The 17,792-nt window shown below is 35.6% G+C and overlaps 1 protein-coding gene across 1 annotated transcript in view; it reads left to right on the top strand.

Annotated features, from left to right (window-relative positions):
* The window catches only part of Scaf11 (SR-related CTD associated factor 11), a gene marked incomplete at its 3' end in the record, with an annotated part of 40,690 nt that overhangs the window by 12,282 nt on the left and 10,616 nt on the right, over window positions 1-17,792 (top strand). Inside the window, exons 2-4 of the mRNA XM_031359668.1 lie at window positions 4,735-4,816; window positions 7,080-7,237; window positions 16,455-16,532. Of these exons, the coding sequence (XP_031215528.1) occupies window positions 4,756-4,816; window positions 7,080-7,237; window positions 16,455-16,532 (297 nt within the window). The remainder of the gene's footprint in view (window positions 1-4,734; window positions 4,817-7,079; window positions 7,238-16,454; window positions 16,533-17,792) is intronic.

Here is a 17,792-nt window from a genome sequence, read left to right as displayed (position 1 = left end):
AAGTAATAGGAAAATCTTACCAGAAATCCAGATCCTAGAACTTACATGTAACATTTAAAAAAGAGTATACTGAGTAGGAACATTTAGTATCTAGACATGACTAGTACTAATGTATTAAGTGGGGTTTTCTTGTTTATGTAGTATGCAATATAATTATACCTGGGTTAGAATAATTATATTTCCTAGGAGTATAATTGTCAAATGCTTATTTAATGAATGTGAAATATTGATTTAAGGATACATTTATTTAATCAGCAATAAAATACATTCGAGATAACTAGGAAGTAGAGTTTAAGGAATCCACTGTAGCCTACAAAGAAGTGGAAATCTTATATACAATGTACAAAAGAATGACTATTTCTAAATTTATTCATTGTAGCAATGTGTATTAATATGTAAGGGATTGCTACAGAGGTGATCGTGATCATGTGTCAAGGGAACTTTTTTTTTTTAAACATTAACTTTATTATTATATGTTGCTCTCTTCAGATCCACCAGAGGGCATCAGATCTCATTATGGATGTCGTGAGCTACCATGTGGTTGCTGGGATTTGAACTCATGACCTCTGGAAGAGCAATCAGTGCTCTTAACTGCTGAGCCATCTCACCAGCCCTCAAGAGAACTTTTAAAAATAACTTTATTTAAAAAGAGAGAGTTGCAAAACAAAAAGATATTGTAACATAGTATAATAAAAGTTATATTTTATCATGCTTAGGGTTATCACACAAGGCTCACACACAGTCCAAAGCCTATCTCCTTAAGACTGCTCACCTGTGCTATGTATCTTAATTGAAGATCAGGTCCAGATCCAGTCTCTAACAGAAGTTTCTTATTTGAAGGTCAGAATTCCTGGGGGAGACTGTCCAGCTACAGGGCAGATAAGGTGGCGACCCTCTAGATGTGTAGAGCAGAGCGTTGTTCTTCATGTGTGCTTATATACTGTGCAGTGGGCATCATGGGGTTCTAGGATTGTGTCTGGTTATCTTGAGTGAGTGATGTCACCGAGTTCTGATTATCAGGTGCAGCCTTGGGTATAGTGGAGATCCTGGCTAAGATATTCTTTACATTTCTAAAAGACATTTTTACTATGGTCATTACAGAGAGAGAATAGTTCTTGAATTAAAACTCAGAGACTTAAAAGTTTTGTTTAAACAGAATAAAGTGCAATTCAGAAACATGTTGAGCACTTTCTTTTTCCCCTTTATTGTAAATTCTCATTTATATTTAATCATTAATTTTGTTTTCATTAATTTTAATCATGAACTCTTGGATTGAGTTATAGTTTGAGTTTGTGTGTCCCTTTCAGATTTCATGTTGAGTCTTCCTAGTATAGTGAGGTGGACACTTGGGTGGTTAGTCCATGTGTTCTCTGCCCCTTGGATGGGATTGGTCACTTCCTTTTAAAGGGCAGTAGGGGCCTGCCTACCTAGGCCACTTTTACCCACCTGTCCATTAGACTTGTGAGGCCACTAAAGCACTGTCTTAGAAAGCAGAAACTGAGCCGGGCGGTGGCGGTGCATGCCTTTAATCCCAGTACTTGGGAGGCAGAGGCAGGAGAATTTCTGAGTTTGAGGCCAGCCTGGTCTACAGAGTGAGTTCCAGGACAGCCAGGGCCACACAGAGAAACCCTGTCTCGAAAAACCAAAAAAAAAAAAAAAAAAAAAAAAAAAAAAAAAAAAAAAAAAAAAAAAAAAAAAAAAAAAAAAAAGAAAGAAAGCAGAAACTAATCCTTTACTAAATACAAACCTGCCACTACAGTACTGTGAGGAGTACGTTTCAATTATTTATGGAGAACACAGTGTCAAGTATTTTGCAGCACAAATGACATAAGACAGATTTGTATTTTCTGTGCCCTTTTTCCATTCTTTTTAAGGTTGGTGGAGTGGAAGGAATTACCATTTAGTTGTTCATTATCCTGTTTTGATTAGGAGAGAAGGATTTAATGACAGCAGCAACAACAAAAATCACCAAATCTACTCCTATACTTGTAACTTAAATTTTTTCAAAACGTATTTAATGATGATTCTTAAATGCTTTAATCTCCCTTGTAGGCCACCACCCATCAGAGGTAGTGGAAAGGAAAGGATGGGGTGGGGAGTGTTTAGAAATGTTTAGAAAGGTTCTTTGCAGCAACTCCCCTCTGTGTTGTCTGGAAATCAGCAGTGGCAGCTCAGTCCACTCACACACACTTCATGGATACACCGTCAGTTGGTAGAGTTGGAAGAGCAAATCCGAATCAAGTGGTGGCACTACCTAGCAGAGACATTCAGGCCTCAGCATCTGTACAAGTCAGCAGGAGGGACCTGGAGGAACACCAGGAGAAGTTAAGGGCTGTGCCTCTCTCAGCAAAGATGTGAGACCAACAAGAGTTTGCACAGCTAAGTTGTACCAGCAAGCCAAACTCTCTCTCCATCACTCCATGGAGTCCTTTTATACTCTCCATGGGTCTTGCCTCACCAAGTGTTTTGCCTCAACACTGGAGTTGGACTCAGCAAAACTCCACTGAATTTGTCTCAGCTGACAGCACTCTGCCAATTGGTCTAAGTCTACCACCAGAAGTTTTTTGATACGTCTTTCTCTATGGAGTCCTGGTAAATGGAGCTCAACTGTATAATGTAAAGTGGACCAATACAAGTGTGTCATTAGAAAAGAATCTGTCATCACGTGTCCTTTCATGTGCTTGCTTTAGCAGAACATCCTCTATCCCGTGTCTGCTTCAGCAGAATGTTCCTTCACCTTTGCCTTAGCCTTTTACCTGGGTCTGCTTCAGGAAAACATTCCTACACGTTTGCCCTAGCAAAACACCATCCAACACAACTGACTTCCAAAGAACCCTTAGGTTTCCGCTTCATATACTGCTATCCATAATTCCTTTTTCTCTTAGTTCTTTTGCTTGCCAGATGTGAGGGTATACTGCTCTGATTTGTGATTCATGGGCCTACTGGGTGCGTGCGTGTGTGCGTGCGTGCATGTGTGGGTATGTGTGGTGCTTGGTTAGGAAATAAGCCTGTAACATCTCTGGTCTTTTTTTGTTTGTTTCTAATAGACATAAGGCTTAATCTGCTAGATGTAAGTTCTTTTCTGTACATAAAATATTTCTCTTCAGGTAACATCATAAGCATTACAGAATTATTGATTTAAAAAATAAAATTTAAGGTCTTTAGATTTGACTTTGAAATTTAGATGATGGTAACAGAAAAATGAAATTATGACATTTTCAGGAAAAATAGATGGAACTGGAAATCATGTTAACTGAGAAAAGCCAGGTTCAGGCAAGTGTCACATGTTTTCACTCATCTGGGTTTAGAAAGGGTGGGGGCAAATATAAAACCAGAAGGAAACTACTAGGGAGATCATAGGGATTAGTGGGAAGATCTGGGGCAGAATGGAGGAGGATGAGTATGATCATGACCATGGTATGAAATAGGCATATAGGAGAATACCACATCAAAACTCAGTGTCTTATAAAAGGAAGAAATGCTAAGAGAAAGAGAACCTCAGTGCATTTGTACTAAGAGAAACAATTGGGAAAAGGATATAAGCTATGATTCTAACCAGATAGTGTTCTAGCACAGGCAGAACTATGGAGACAGCTAGAATGATGAATAGTTGTCAGGGATTTGGAATAGGAAGTCAGGAATGGGCAGAACACATGAGTTGTAGGGCACTGAAGCTATTTAAACATAGCAGCTGTAAATGATTGCTAGAAGTCTTATGTTTGTCAAAACACTTGGAGTGTACAACACCCAGAGAGTACTGTATAGGAGCTGTGGACTTTGAGTAATAATACTCTGAAGTAAGGTTCATTGACTGGAACAAACACTGTCTGGTGTGAGTGGTGTGAGATGTTGATAGCAGATAAGGTAGTATGTGGTTATAGATGCCACGTGGGAATTTTCTGTGAGCCTATCTTTTATCGCTCCATATTTTGTTCTTTCTTGAATATTGTAAGTTCTACACATAACCTCAGTTTACTAGATAATTCCATTTTAAATTGATCTCTTTTCCATAGTCTTAGGTTTGTGTTGTGGAATTTATCATTTATCTTGCTAGTTAATAGTTATATAAAACCTATTACATTAGTCACACACTTTGTTTTTGTTAAAAAGATACCTGAGAAGAAGCAATTGAAGGAAGGGGTTATTTTGCCATAGAATTCAAGGGGATAAATACGACTGTGGTGGTGGAAGGTTAAGTGGCAGGAGCACATTGATTCCACAGTCAGGAGGCAGGGATCAGTGCATCTTTTATGTAATTCAGAGCATGCTGCTGCCCCCATTTTTTTAGGGTGATCTTCCCACTTTAAGCTAATCTAGATAATCCTTGTCTGACATATCTAGAGATTTGTTTCCAAGGTGATTCTAGATCTTGTCAATTAGGCAACTCTTTGTTTCTTGATGTATAAGTACTATGAAAGGGTACTGGATTATTGAGTAGGTGATATGAGTTAATCAAATAAAGGCACTTGCAGCACACCTAGCAACCTGAATTCAATCCCCAGAACCCATGTGGAAGGAAACAACTGGCCTGCCAGCTGCACATGAGCTGTGACGTGAACCTCCACAACATAATAATAATAGATAAAGAATGTTAATAAGAGTACTGAGTTGTCCACAGGCTGATTGGTTTGGCTCATTCTTTGTATAAAGTAGCTTCATACGGATCAGAACTTTTATAATTCATATGATTGGGAGATGGCAAACATAAACATTCTCTTATGATTTATCCTATAGGAAACTCCTTCACAAGGAGAGATGAAGAAGAAATCTTTATATAATCAGAATGGGGGTGATCAGGAGTGTGAAGATATGGAAGGTAACTGGTTATAAAGCCTATGTTGAAAGTTAAATAGTGTCATTGGACTTTAAAATTAAGGTTTCTAAATTTTTCTGTTTTTTTATATTCTGAAATAAATGACATAAGAATTAAGAATTATACAATTTTCCTTTTCATGTTTTCACTGAACATTTTTACTTGAATTGTTGATTTTTTTCTTTTGTTTTATTTTCTTGTTATTGGAATTTCTAGGTTAGTTGTGTGTGTTCCTGTGGAGGTATGCAGGGGTGTGTGTGTGTGTGTGTGTGTGTGTGTGTGTGTGTGTGTAGGCACTTGTACATGTGCATGTTTGTCTGTGGAAGCCAGAGGACAAGCTTGGGTGTTGGGAGTGTTGTTCCTCAGGCACCATTCACTTTTTTGTTTTTGAGACAAGGTCTCTTACTGGCCTGGGAGTTTCCAAGTCGGCTGACCAACAAGCCTCAACAATTGGCCTGACTCTGTCTGCTCAGCACCTGGGATCACAATGCATGCGTTGCTTGGCCAGTTTTTAAAATGTGTTTTCTGGGAATTGACAAGCACATCATTAACTGAGCATCTTCCTTTTTAAAATTATAATAGTTAGCATGAATATTTTCTTCTCCCAGTGTTAATCTTTTTTATCTATTTGAGTATTTTATGTATATGGATATTTTACCTGCATTGTATGTTGTGTACCATGTGTGTATCTAATATTATTGGTATTTGTTAAATTTAATCTGAAATCCTAAATCCCCAACTCAGGTATTTATAGAATTTGTATTTCCTTTATTTCAAACTCATATTGGAGCTCATGTGAGCTCTATTTGAGTGTTTTGGCTTAATACTGATCTCTTAGATTAATGTGTCCCCTAGCTTGGAGGCCCCAGGTTGTATTGAATTACACAGCTCCTACTGCTTGCGTGCATGCTTTTGTGGAGGTTGGTTACTTTACTGTTAGGAATTTAAGTTGGCACAGAGACAGATTTGGCATATCTACTCCTGTGTTACAGATGCACGTGCTGACTCCACACTGCTCCTTTTGTTTTGTTTTTTCAAAACAGGGTTTCTCTGTGTAGCCTTGGCTGTCCTAGAACTTACTCTGTAGACCAGGTTGGCTTTGTCTGCCTCTGCCATCCAAGTGCTGGAATTAAAGGCATGCACCACCACCTCCTGTCTAGTAATTTAATTTTTAAATAATTGATCTGTAGATACACTTTTTGAAATGTGAAATAATTGTGTTGCAATATAAGCTCATTGGTAGAATACTTATTTGCCTAATGTGTGGAACTCTGGGTTCTTTCCTCAGCATTCATTGTCATAGCCAATGGCCAAAAATATACGAATGTCCATTCATAAGTTGTTTTGAGAAGCAGATTAATACTAATTAGTACTCCAGTGTTTGTGTGAAGAAAGAAAAGACATATGGATGAACATATATTAGGGTTTATCCTGGCTTGTTGGCTCATCCCTGTGCTCCTAGTACCTGGGAGGCTGAGATAGAAACATTCAGAGTTTGAAGTCAGCCTACTTATTGAGAACCTAAATGGTTCTTTGAGATAAGGTTTCTCTGTGTATCCTTGGCTATCCTGGAATGCACACTCTAGAACAAGCTGGTCTTGAACTGAGACATCCACCTGCCTCTGCATCCCAAATGATGGTATTAAAGGAGTGCACCATCATCACCTGGTTGAGAAACCTTGTTTTAACTGGGGGAGGGGGTGGGAAGGAAGGAATTGCTTTTCTTCTATTCATTAAAAAATATTGGTGTAACAAGAAACTTAAGTTATTATTGGATGTGGTAGGAATAGATGGCTGTGTGACTAGGTTTGTCACTATAGTCATTTTTATTTAAAAATTTTGAACCAGGTAAATATTTAAAATTAAATCATGTCCATGTATGTCCTCCCTTCTCCACTGAAGTATGTAAGAAAGTTGATTGAGAATGTAGCTAAGTGGTAGGGCATGTGTGTAGTATATACAGAGTCTGGATTAAATTTCTTAGAATCTCACTACACACACACACACACACACACACACACACACACACACACACACACACAAATCACCCACACACCATCCACATACACATACAGCACACACAAACACAGTACACAAAAAGTAAATGCTGGTGCTGTTGAACTTAAAGAGTGTGTTTGTCTTTTGGCATCCAAGATCTAGCGGCAAAGAAGCAGGGCTGGTCTTTGAGCATGTAGGCAGCCATATTGCTTAAGGATAAATCATTGGTTTGAGGCCTTTGAAAACAAGACTGTCTTTTTCTTTGCAGGTGAAGAAAGCAGAAACAATGCTGGTACCTCTCGCTTACTGTGCAGTGAAGCGGACAGATGTCCAATATGTCTTAGTTGCCTGCTAGGGAAGGCAGTTGGTTTTCCAGAAAGTTGTAATCATGTCTTCTGTATGGCCTGTATTCTTAAGTGGGCAGAGGTAAGTCTGAGAATGAGCATCAACCATAGGAAATAAGTGACTGCATTTAATTTCCTATCACAATTTTATTTCACTTATTGCCACTGCCTTTTAGACATTATTACATACTAAGTTCTTTTCCTTCTGCTTTAGTCAATTTCCCCTTTTTGTTTAAATTCTGTCTGCATATTTTCTTCCAATTGTTTTTTTTACTCAGTCTTTTCATTCTTTTATAATTAATTTTAATTTATACCTTGAAGAAAACCTTACAGGAAGAGCAGGCCAAACAGCCTTCGGACCCTTACAGGATATTACCTGCTCGCTACTAATAACATCCCTGGCTGATTTTTATGTAAATGTTCTTCATAGAATTTTCACACAAGCTATTTGATTTCTTTCTGTCAACCTCTGCAATAATAGATGCCACAGTGTTTTTTTCATTTTAAAGTTTAGGGATCTTTAGTATAAACTAATTTCAGAGTCTGAGTTAGAGATTTTACTTAAGATTCTTCATAAAAATAATTAAGAAAGAAGATATTTTAGGCTTTGACTGTATTCTAGTGAATCAATTTGGGCCAAATAAATTGAAGTTTATATTAATCTTAAGCCCTGTTATTATAAATTATAAAATCAAACACTTACTTTTTTTATATTATGTTTTCTGATTTAGTATTTTGTCAGTGTATAAAAATTAGTAAAGAATTAGGTGTAAAGTTATTTTTTTTCTTGTATTTATATTATGTTCCTTAATATTGTTGAAAGAACTGACTTTGTGTATAGTAAATGCTGGCTTTCTGGTTAACTTTTATAAGAGATTTGTTATACTAGTTGAATTAATAAGAGTACAAGAAGACACATAATTTAGATTAAAAACCTAACTAGTCTTTAACAAAAAGAGACTTAAGGATAGGTGGAAATGTATTTTGAAAAAAATGCTATTAGTTTGGGCAGAATGCTGTTGGTAAATCTCCGGATGTAACTGTAATATTGATTTAATGCCTTTTTGTCTATCATTTAACTAGAGATCTAGTGCATCTGTGATATATATGTGTAACATATAATGTATCAGACCCTGTTTCTGCATGAGTTGAAGGTTTTGGTCTTTTCCTGATTGTGTTCAGTGACTACATAATTATGAATTTCAAACAAAATAAGGTGTGTGTGTGTGTTTAAGACAATTAGAATGTGTAGACAATGATTCTCCCTCTGTGTGTGTGTGTGTGTGAAGACAATTAGAATGTGTAGACATGATTCTCCTTCCATGTGTGTGTGTGTGTGTGTTTAAGATAATTAGGATGTGTAGACATGATTCTCCTTCATTGTGTGTTTGTGTTTGTGTGTGTTTAAGATAATTAGAATATGTAGACATGATTCTCCTAACTTTTGTGTGTGTGTGTGTGTGTGTTTAAGACAATTAGACTGTGTGGACATGATTCTCCCTCCTTTACCACCTCAAGGGCATTTTCAACATAAGCTTTATCATGATGTACATGAAACAGGTTTCTTTAGGGTACATATTGAAAAGTTGTAATTGCTAGGTTGTAGACTGCACATATGTAATGCATAAACAGTAGTCAACTTACCTGTATTTTAGCTCATTTATTTTAAATTTGAGAATACCTGGCAGTATATGTAAAAATCAACACATTTTTTATATATAATATATTCCTTGTTTTTTGTTACTTTATAAAAAATGCTTCTTTTTATTTATGTATGTATGTGTGTGTATATGGGATGTGCTTACAAAGACCAGCAGAGGATGTCTGAGCCCTTAGAGTTGGAGTTACAGGCAGTTATGAGCTGCTAACATGGGTGCTGGGAACCAACCTTGATTCCTCTCCAAGAGAACAGTACGTGTTTCTAATTGCTCAGCCATCTTTCCAACCTCTAATGTTCTTTTGAAAATAAATAATTCATCAAAGTGAAATTGTTTGGTTTTCAAAAGCAAGGTCTGTGTACTGTTGTACTGCTGTCTTAAGTTGTGATTACAGGGTAGTGTGAAGTTATGTTTTTGTTTAACGAAGTAATTAACCTTGAAAAGGGAGAAGAGAACATTCTGAACAATGTCATTGTCCTTTGTGGAGATAGCCATCAGCAAGCCAGTCATCTGTTCAAAGACCATATGAAACACAGACATTTACATTATGACTCGTAATAGTAGCAGAATTTGAGTTATAGAGTAGCAATGAAAATAATTCTCATGTCACCACAAGATGAGAAACGAACCATATTAAAGGGTTGCAACATTAGGAAGATTGACAGCCTTTTCATTAAGTTGACCATTAATAATGCGACACTCATATTGTTCATTACAATCATGAATAGATGCATGCTTGCAGAGTTACTTAGGTCTCTCAGTTTTCATCCAGTCTTGATGTGATAACAGCTAGATGGTTTTAAAGTATATAAATGCTTTAGAAAAAATCAGATTTCAATGTCATCTTTTTTTTCATTGTCATCATTAAAGGACTTTGCTCTCATTCTTTTCAACCTCCTGTTTAAAGAGGTATGCAGTTTGTTTCAGATTCAGTGCTAGAAATAAATGTATATATGTAGAGATGCTTTGCAGGTTACAGTCAACACTCTTTCATTTAATACACTATTTTAATGTTTATTTGATGTACAAAATAAGGGCTCTGGACTCTAGTAGTAATTTGCTTCCAGATATCTCAAGAGTAGCCTAAAGTTAAAATAAAATTTAAGACTCTATAGTTTAAAATTTTGCTAGCTGAGCTGTGATGGTGCATGCCTTTAATCCCAGCACTTGGGAGGCAGAGTCAGGTGGATTTCTGAGTTCGAGGCCAACCTGGCCTACAGAGTGAGTTCCAGAACAGCCAGGGCTACAAGAGAAACCCCGTCTCGAAAAACAAAAACAAAAAACAAAACAAATTTGCTAATATCCATTTCTAGGAGAAGTGTAGGGATCAAGTGAAATTATACTTGGAAATCTATATGATAAGAAAAAGCATAGACTGCATTCTGGATCATTTTTCTTTTTCTTTTCTCTTTTTTTTTTGTCTTTCAGAGATTTAGCTCTGCTGCAATTTGTAGTTGAAGTTCACTAAAGTATGATTAAGAAAGGATGTCAGGCACACCCTCCCCTTTCCATCTTATTTAGTCATTGAAGAAATTTTATCACAAAAAGCTGGTATTTTGAAGGTTTGAATGCATTTTAGTCTGGTGACTTTATATTACACTCCTGAAAATTGTTGTGTCCCCAAAGTACCTATGACTCAAATAAAAATTAGTTTGAATTTCTCCTGGCTCTAAGGTCTTGTTTCTGTGGTTAGTTAAACAAATAAGCAAAATTGAAGTGTTAAAGTAAATGACCATCTGGTCTCTAGATATGTCATAGAACCTACTTTACTTAGGAAAAAGATTTCAGCTTGATATTCCCTATATCATTGTTGATGGCTCTAGAACTTAATGTCATACCATAGGTACACTACAACATACTGAGTCTCTTATAATGGTGGCCAGTTACAAGATTTATAGGTGGCAAACCTCTTAGCTTAAAAGTATAGCCAGAATATATAGAGTTCTGAAAAGCCAGTGTGGTGCTGTACGCCTGCATTCTGTATTTGTGAAGCTGAGACAGGAAGATTTTAGAGGGTAGGTAGCTTGTACCATAGCAAGTGCCAGGCTAGCTAGGTCTCTAAACCAAGATTCTGTCTGAAATAGAAATAAGAGAAATGGGGAATAGAAAAAAGAGAAGTAGGATATTTAACAAAAATATAATTGGCAGGAAAGCCCTGTTGACATTTTTATTAAAGCATTAACTATTGGAGCTAAGAATCTTGAAACTGAGAGAAGGCCTTCGCACTGCTAAGTATACTAGAGGCAGTATGCTAACATTTACTACTCTACCTAAGAGATTTCCTTATCTCACATACTGAGTTTCTGAGCTGGAAATATGGTTCAGCAATTATGAACATTGGCTGTTGTTGCAGAGGACCTGGTTCAATTCCCAGCATCCACATGGTGGCTCACAATAGTCTATAATTCCAATTCCGTGGATTCTGACATCATTTTCTGACTTCTGGGGGCTCCTGCACTGAGATGGTGCACAGACATACTCTCATGTCCATTTGCATGAAGGCTAGAAAAGTCTGATGCATCAATAGAAATAGTGACAACTGGTCATATTTATGATCCTCTACAGACAAAATGTCCCACCTATATGTACTGAGAATAGGGTTTTTTGTTTTTTGTTTTTTGTTTTTTGTTTTTTACCTTGGCACAGTCACCAGAAGATAGTTAAAAGTTTGGTGTTTAGAGAGTTATGGTTTGAGAACTTAGAAGCATTCCATGTTTAAAGAATTTAATAGTTCTTACTATGTTTTTGGTGCTGAGGATTAAACTAAGACCTCAAGTGTTGACTATGCTAAGCCCATGCTCTAAGGTGTGCTGCCTTACAAGGACATGCAGTATTTATGGTGTGTGTAACTAGTGCAGTCTTGACAAGTACTGAGGTTCTTCCCTTTCTTTTATTTATTATGTACAGTGTTCTGCCTGCATGGATGCCTGCGTGCCAGAAGACGCTCCAGAGCTCATTACAGATGGTTGTGAGCCACCATGTGGTTGCTGGGAATTGAACTTAGGATCTCTAGAAGGGCAGTCAGTGTGCTCAAACTCTGAGCCATCTCACTAGCCCCAGTTCTTCTTACATATTTCTTTTAAAAGTATTTTAAGCATTTCAAAAATTAATTCGTTTCCCTACATAAAGAAGTGACTGAACTTCCTCTATACCTATGGAATGCTGACAGCTCCAGTCTGAGAATGAAAGGTTAATGAAGTCAGACTGGACAGTTAATTGTAGATGGTTACCAGGTGACCCAGAGCTCCTGAAAGACAGTGTTTAGTACAGGCAGGTGCGTGTGTGTTTTTAGATGGATTAAATAGCAAAGGTCACAGTCTCAGAGCAATTGACTTTGTTATCTAAAGAATATAAGAATATTTGTGAGAATCTTTAATATTCTCTTCACCTGTCAGGTAAATTAAAATACACACACACACACACACACACACACACACACACACACACCAGTTGTAAATGTCAGAATATTTAAAATGATATATACAGGCAATTTCCTGAATTTTCTGTTTGTAAACTAGGAAAAAACCCTTAGTCATTAGATGTCAGATGACAGTAAGAGAAAGTATTAGTCTCCTTAGTGTTGCAGTCTATCTTGGGAAATGTAAAAACATTCCTTTTGAGTAGGTATGCTGACTGTGTTCTTAGTGTTAATTTTATCACTGACAGCTGTTAATTTTATGGTATGCTTTTGAAAGCTGCTGTAAAGAACCAAATGTGCATTGACAAAGAGTGTTTGGATGTGATAGGCAACATGTAGCTTGACTCCAGGTGAGCCCTTTGGAGACCCATGGCTAGCTGTGTTGGAACTACCACTGAGGAAGGGCTATGTCAACAGTTTTAAAGTAAGCACCGAACTCCAATGGTTTGCATCCCTAAGTCACCTTTGATATTGAACTGTAATTTTGTATATAATATGCTCTATTTCTTAGTGGCAGAGAAAGGTGGTGTAGATCCCCGTGAACAGGAAGACTTACCTGTAAGCATAGGTGTTGAGACGTAGTGTTTAAACACTTCCTTTAACACTTGCTTCTCTCTCTCTAGGAGGGGCTATCTATAGGCAGCCTTTGTGATTGAGGATAGAGCAGCATCAGGAAGCAAGAAATATTAGGAACCAAGAATCCTGAATTCTCAAATAAGGAAGGTTTCCTGTTCTTACATTTAAATATGAGTTTGTCTGAAATGGGAATTTACAACGCTTCAGAATACTAGGGTATGTTTTACTGAAATCATTAGGAAAGTTTTTCTCTATTAAATTTTCCTCCTTATATAACAGTAGTTCAGAGCATTCACTGGAAGCTGTGTGCTCTGTTTTTTATGTACATTATCCGTAAACAGTGAGCAGGTTGTATTAACGTTGTAGTTGTATCATAAAGTTGAATGGTGTTCTTAAATACTTTGATTATGGAACTAATTAGATAATTTTTAAAATTACTTAAAGTCACATTAAACAGGTGAATAATGATACTTTTGTTGTATAAGTAATCAAAATGATAAACATTAAAATTTTTACAAATAAAAAAGTTTGATAGTCTTTAAAGTTAAACTCATTTAAAATATTAAATTTTTTTCTACATTAGCTTTAAATAGGAGCTCTTAAAACTTTGCAGCTTAAAAATTCAGTCAGTATTTCTAGCCAAACTTACTTTTACTTTTATTTTGAAGACCAAAGTATCTTGGGATTGTCTCACTATCTGCTAAATGCAGGGATGAGAATCCCCAGTAAATGCCTTAAATAGCCAATCTAAGCCATTTCAAAACAAAACAAAGCAAAAAAAAATCCCATTTGTAAAATTTTTCTGTTAATGCAATTATGACTTGATGCGTGGATTGATATTTGTGTATATTAATGAACTTTAATGCATAAAGGGTACATTAAGGAAAATTATATTTCTTAATTATTAAAACATGTTTTGATTTTCCATTGACTTCTGTAATTACTTTATGTATACTGTGAAAATGAAGAATAAATAATAGATTTGTTTCATCTCTGAAATACTCTTCTATAATATATGTTTTTAAGATTAAATACAGGCATTGTTTCTTAGCCCCAAACAAAGGCACTTTATGTATTTTTCTGGGTTATTTCTTAATTTAAACTTTTTATACCTGGACAAGATAATATAATTTTAGGGTATTTCTCTTTCCTATTTGATAAGCTTGGGTCAAAGTGAATTAGATTATTTTCTCATGTTGAATCAGTCATTGTTATGAGTATTGTTAAGTGTGTCTAGATTATAACACTTAGTAGAGTTTCTCATTACTGCCAACTTTTCCCCGTTTTATTTTGTTTGTTTGTGTGTTTTTGTTATGGCAGTGGAGATTCTTATTCAGTGAATCTAGTCAGATACAAACTGGTAGTCATAGTGTGATAAAAGATGGAGATCTTGCCCAGAACCCACGTTTGGAACATGTCAAACATGAACGGATCAGTTTAAAATCTTGGTACTTTAAAAATTACAAAGAAAGGAATGATGACTAGTTGATGTCAAGAGGAAATTTTAATAAGAATCACAGTGAGATTGTATAATTAAAGGTACCAGCTGATTTAATACATCTATTTCTTTGTGTCATAAATGTATTAGAGGTAGGCCAACAAAGTAAATCATTTAAGGACTCATGTTTCCTATATCACATTGTAGATTGTCCTTTTGTTGACGTGGGTGTTTGTCAGTGTAGTTAAACTGGATCTTAAGTAGGAACTAGTATATATCACATGTTCCTCTAAGAATTGCTCAGTTACCGTAAATAAACCTTAAAGTTCTTATTCCTGTTTTCACAAATTAAGTACATGAAGCACAAAGAGTTTATATAACAGGGCCAGAGTTTGGACAAAAGGGAAAACATGAAAGAGTAAATACAGGCTGCTGTGCAGTTTACTTTTCAACACTGTTGAAAACCTAATTCTCATTTATTAACTGTTTAATCTTTAAAAATTACCTTTAATTAAATGTAGATAAATATATTCAAAAACTTTAGGAAAATGGAAAGTACCTTAGATATTTTCAATATAAGTATAAGAATGTAACCTCTAAGAAATTTTATAGCTTTTGTTGACAAGCAGTGTTATTGTTAGAACATTCAGTTATAAATTAAAATTGCTATTAGAAATGCATTATGAGTAAGATATAAAGTACTTTGTTTTTGCTTTTTTAAAACACATTTTTTGGTAGCAAATTTATAGCATCCTAAATCCTGAGAATTTAGAAGTACATTAAGGTGTTGTCTTGTCAGGACTTATTTACTATAGTAACCCTTCATCTCTTCCAGGTGGAGAAACATTTTCATGTCAGAGCCTACTTACTAACAACAAAAAAAGATACATTTTACTCAATTAGTAGAAAGTAATTATATTTTATTTTAGCTGGTTTTATATTTTAGCTGGTTTTTAAGCAGCTTATATTTTAGCTGGTTTTTAAGAATTCCATGAGTTTTGGAGAAATGCATTATGTGAATAAGGGCCACATATACTCTGTTCTATAAGCTTATTTAAATATGGGCAGAAGTTACAACATTTTCCAGTAAGTAATAATATAAATTGAATTACCTAAATTCTAAAACTTATCTTTGAGCTTTCAGATGATTACTATTAAGTTGCTAATTTTTTTTTTACCTGTGCAATTACAGGGATTAGTAATGTCATTAAATTGTGGTCTTTCTTCCTAGTACACAACAGTCTATCTTAAATTACTTTCATAATATAAATTCTAAACATTCTAAAAACATTTAATAATAGAATTATAGTTGATACATATAAAGTTTTGAAAGCACAGGGACATATATCAAAATTAGGTTGATTTAGAATTGTAAGATAATCGAAAGACAAATTTTCCTACAAAATAAAGAACACATAATTCAATTTGAAAAGAATGGAAACCTCATAAAAATTAGGTAAAGAATATGGATGGATAAAAAGAAACTTTTGAATATGTTCTTAAAAATAAAATATGCTCAACCTTATATGTCTTTTAAAGAAAATGAAAACTAAAGCTATGTGACATGCCCTCCTGTTACATTACTGTGAACCAATGTATGATCATTAACTTATGAGAAAAAATAAAATGGAACTCAGTATATGAATTATAATAATAAGACAGGTATATATTAGGTAGCTACAAAAGTGTGTAAGTATTTAGCTCTAGGGGTGTTTATTTAGGTCCAAGGAGCCTGGGCAAATAGTTCATATTTTAAATATATTTTCATTGCTAAGACAGCTGTTTAGTCAAAATAATTAATTTGGCGATAATGTTAAATCATAGAGAATTAGAATATTTAGATGGCTTGCTCAAGGTATTCCTTTATAGCATCACAGCTAGCTGTACCTACAGAGCAGTAGGTGTGAGGCTCAGTCTTGGTTTGCCCAGGAGTTCTCACTGGAGCAGCATGTCCTCATGGGGTCTTAGGAGGGGGGGCTTTACTTCTCACGCTCACTGTACCCCAGTCAGTGTGCCAGTCAGGAAACATTTGAAAGAATGGAGCAGACTGAAGGTGCCTTCTGCTTTGGTATTGCACAGTCTGAGAGATGTCCTCTCCTTCAGTTTGAAATTAGAAAACTATATCTCTATGATAGTGGGAAATTATGACTGTAGTTAGTGTAGTTTAATTGTGATCTCTTCTAAAGACACATTTGTAATCATTTCTCAGATATTGGCTTCTTGTCCAATCGATCGGAAACCATTTCAGGCAGTGTTTGAACTCAGTGCATTTGAAGGCTGTGCTAAGGTAAGCCTTTGATTTCATTTTGAGTTTATGATTCACAGTATTAACTGCAGCTACTTTGCTTTGATAGATTTCTAGCTAAAAATTGTTCACCTTTAAGTTTAATGTGTGTCATCATTTCTCTTGAACATGGCAAGTTCACAGTTTTTAGTGCCAGTAACTAATGCTGGACTCCTTTGCCTTCTAAAGCAGGCATACCACAGTGGGCACCTAATACTGTACAGATATAATAGATTAATGGCTTTAAAAGAAGTCATTTTATGTATATAAATGGAATTGCTTTCATTTCCAAAATATCATCAGCATGATTTTATTTCAAAACATCTTAGTTGGACAACATTTTGAATACATTTTTCATCAAAAATGTTTTAGTTGAAGTATTATATTCAAAGATAAACTTTTATAAAACTTAAGCTTCAGATATCTAAACATTGTTTTTATGGATGCTGGAGAGATGGCTTAGGTTAAGAGCATCGACTGCTCTTCCAGAGCTTGTGTGTTCAATTCCCAGCAACCACAACCATCTGTAATGAGATCTGGTGCCCTCTTTTGGCACGCAGGCATACATGCAGGCAGTCTTATATATACATAGTAAATAAGTAAATCTTAAAAAAACTGTTGTTATGAAAAACATAATTTGGAGATTAGATAAATAAAAGTAAACATAAATTGACATTTTTAGTTCTTACATGGCATTGATGTTATTTAGTATGAATCATGATTATAATTAAAAAACATTTTTAGTTTTTCAGATTAAAATATAATTAGATCATTTTACCCTTTCCTCCTTCCAACTCCTCTTGGGTATTTCTCCTGCCTTCCTAGCCCTCAAATTTACGGCCTCGGGCCACTTTTTCTTGTTGTTATATAGGTAAGTGAGTGTGTGTGTGTGTGTGTGTGTGTGTGTGTGTGTGTGTGTGTGTTCCTAAATGTATAGAGTCTGCTCAATAGATAGAGTCTATACACTGTTACTTGTACATATGATCTCAGAGCTGACCCCTTGGTATTGGATAGCCATTTGGGGACTGTTTCCTAGGGAACACCATCTCTTAGATGGCTGTAGTTCTTCTCTAGGGTTGAAGGCCCATGAGATCCCCTAAGTCCATGTTACAATGTTTGATGGTGTCGTCGTTGCTCAGGTCTTGTTTAAGCAGCCACGCTGATGGGTGAGCTTCTGACATGTCTAGATTTGGTCTCATAGCATACATCCTGCTCTGTGGCCCTTACAAATGATTAATATTTTATTGTTGATTTTTTTTTTTT

This window comes from Mastomys coucha, unplaced genomic scaffold, assembly GCF_008632895.1.
Source record: "Mastomys coucha isolate ucsf_1 unplaced genomic scaffold, UCSF_Mcou_1 pScaffold11, whole genome shotgun sequence".
In the NCBI taxonomy this organism is placed as follows: domain Eukaryota; kingdom Metazoa; phylum Chordata; class Mammalia; order Rodentia; family Muridae; genus Mastomys; species Mastomys coucha.
The sequence above is the reverse complement of the archived record's forward strand: the minus strand, read 5'-3'. Positions and strand labels throughout refer to the sequence as shown.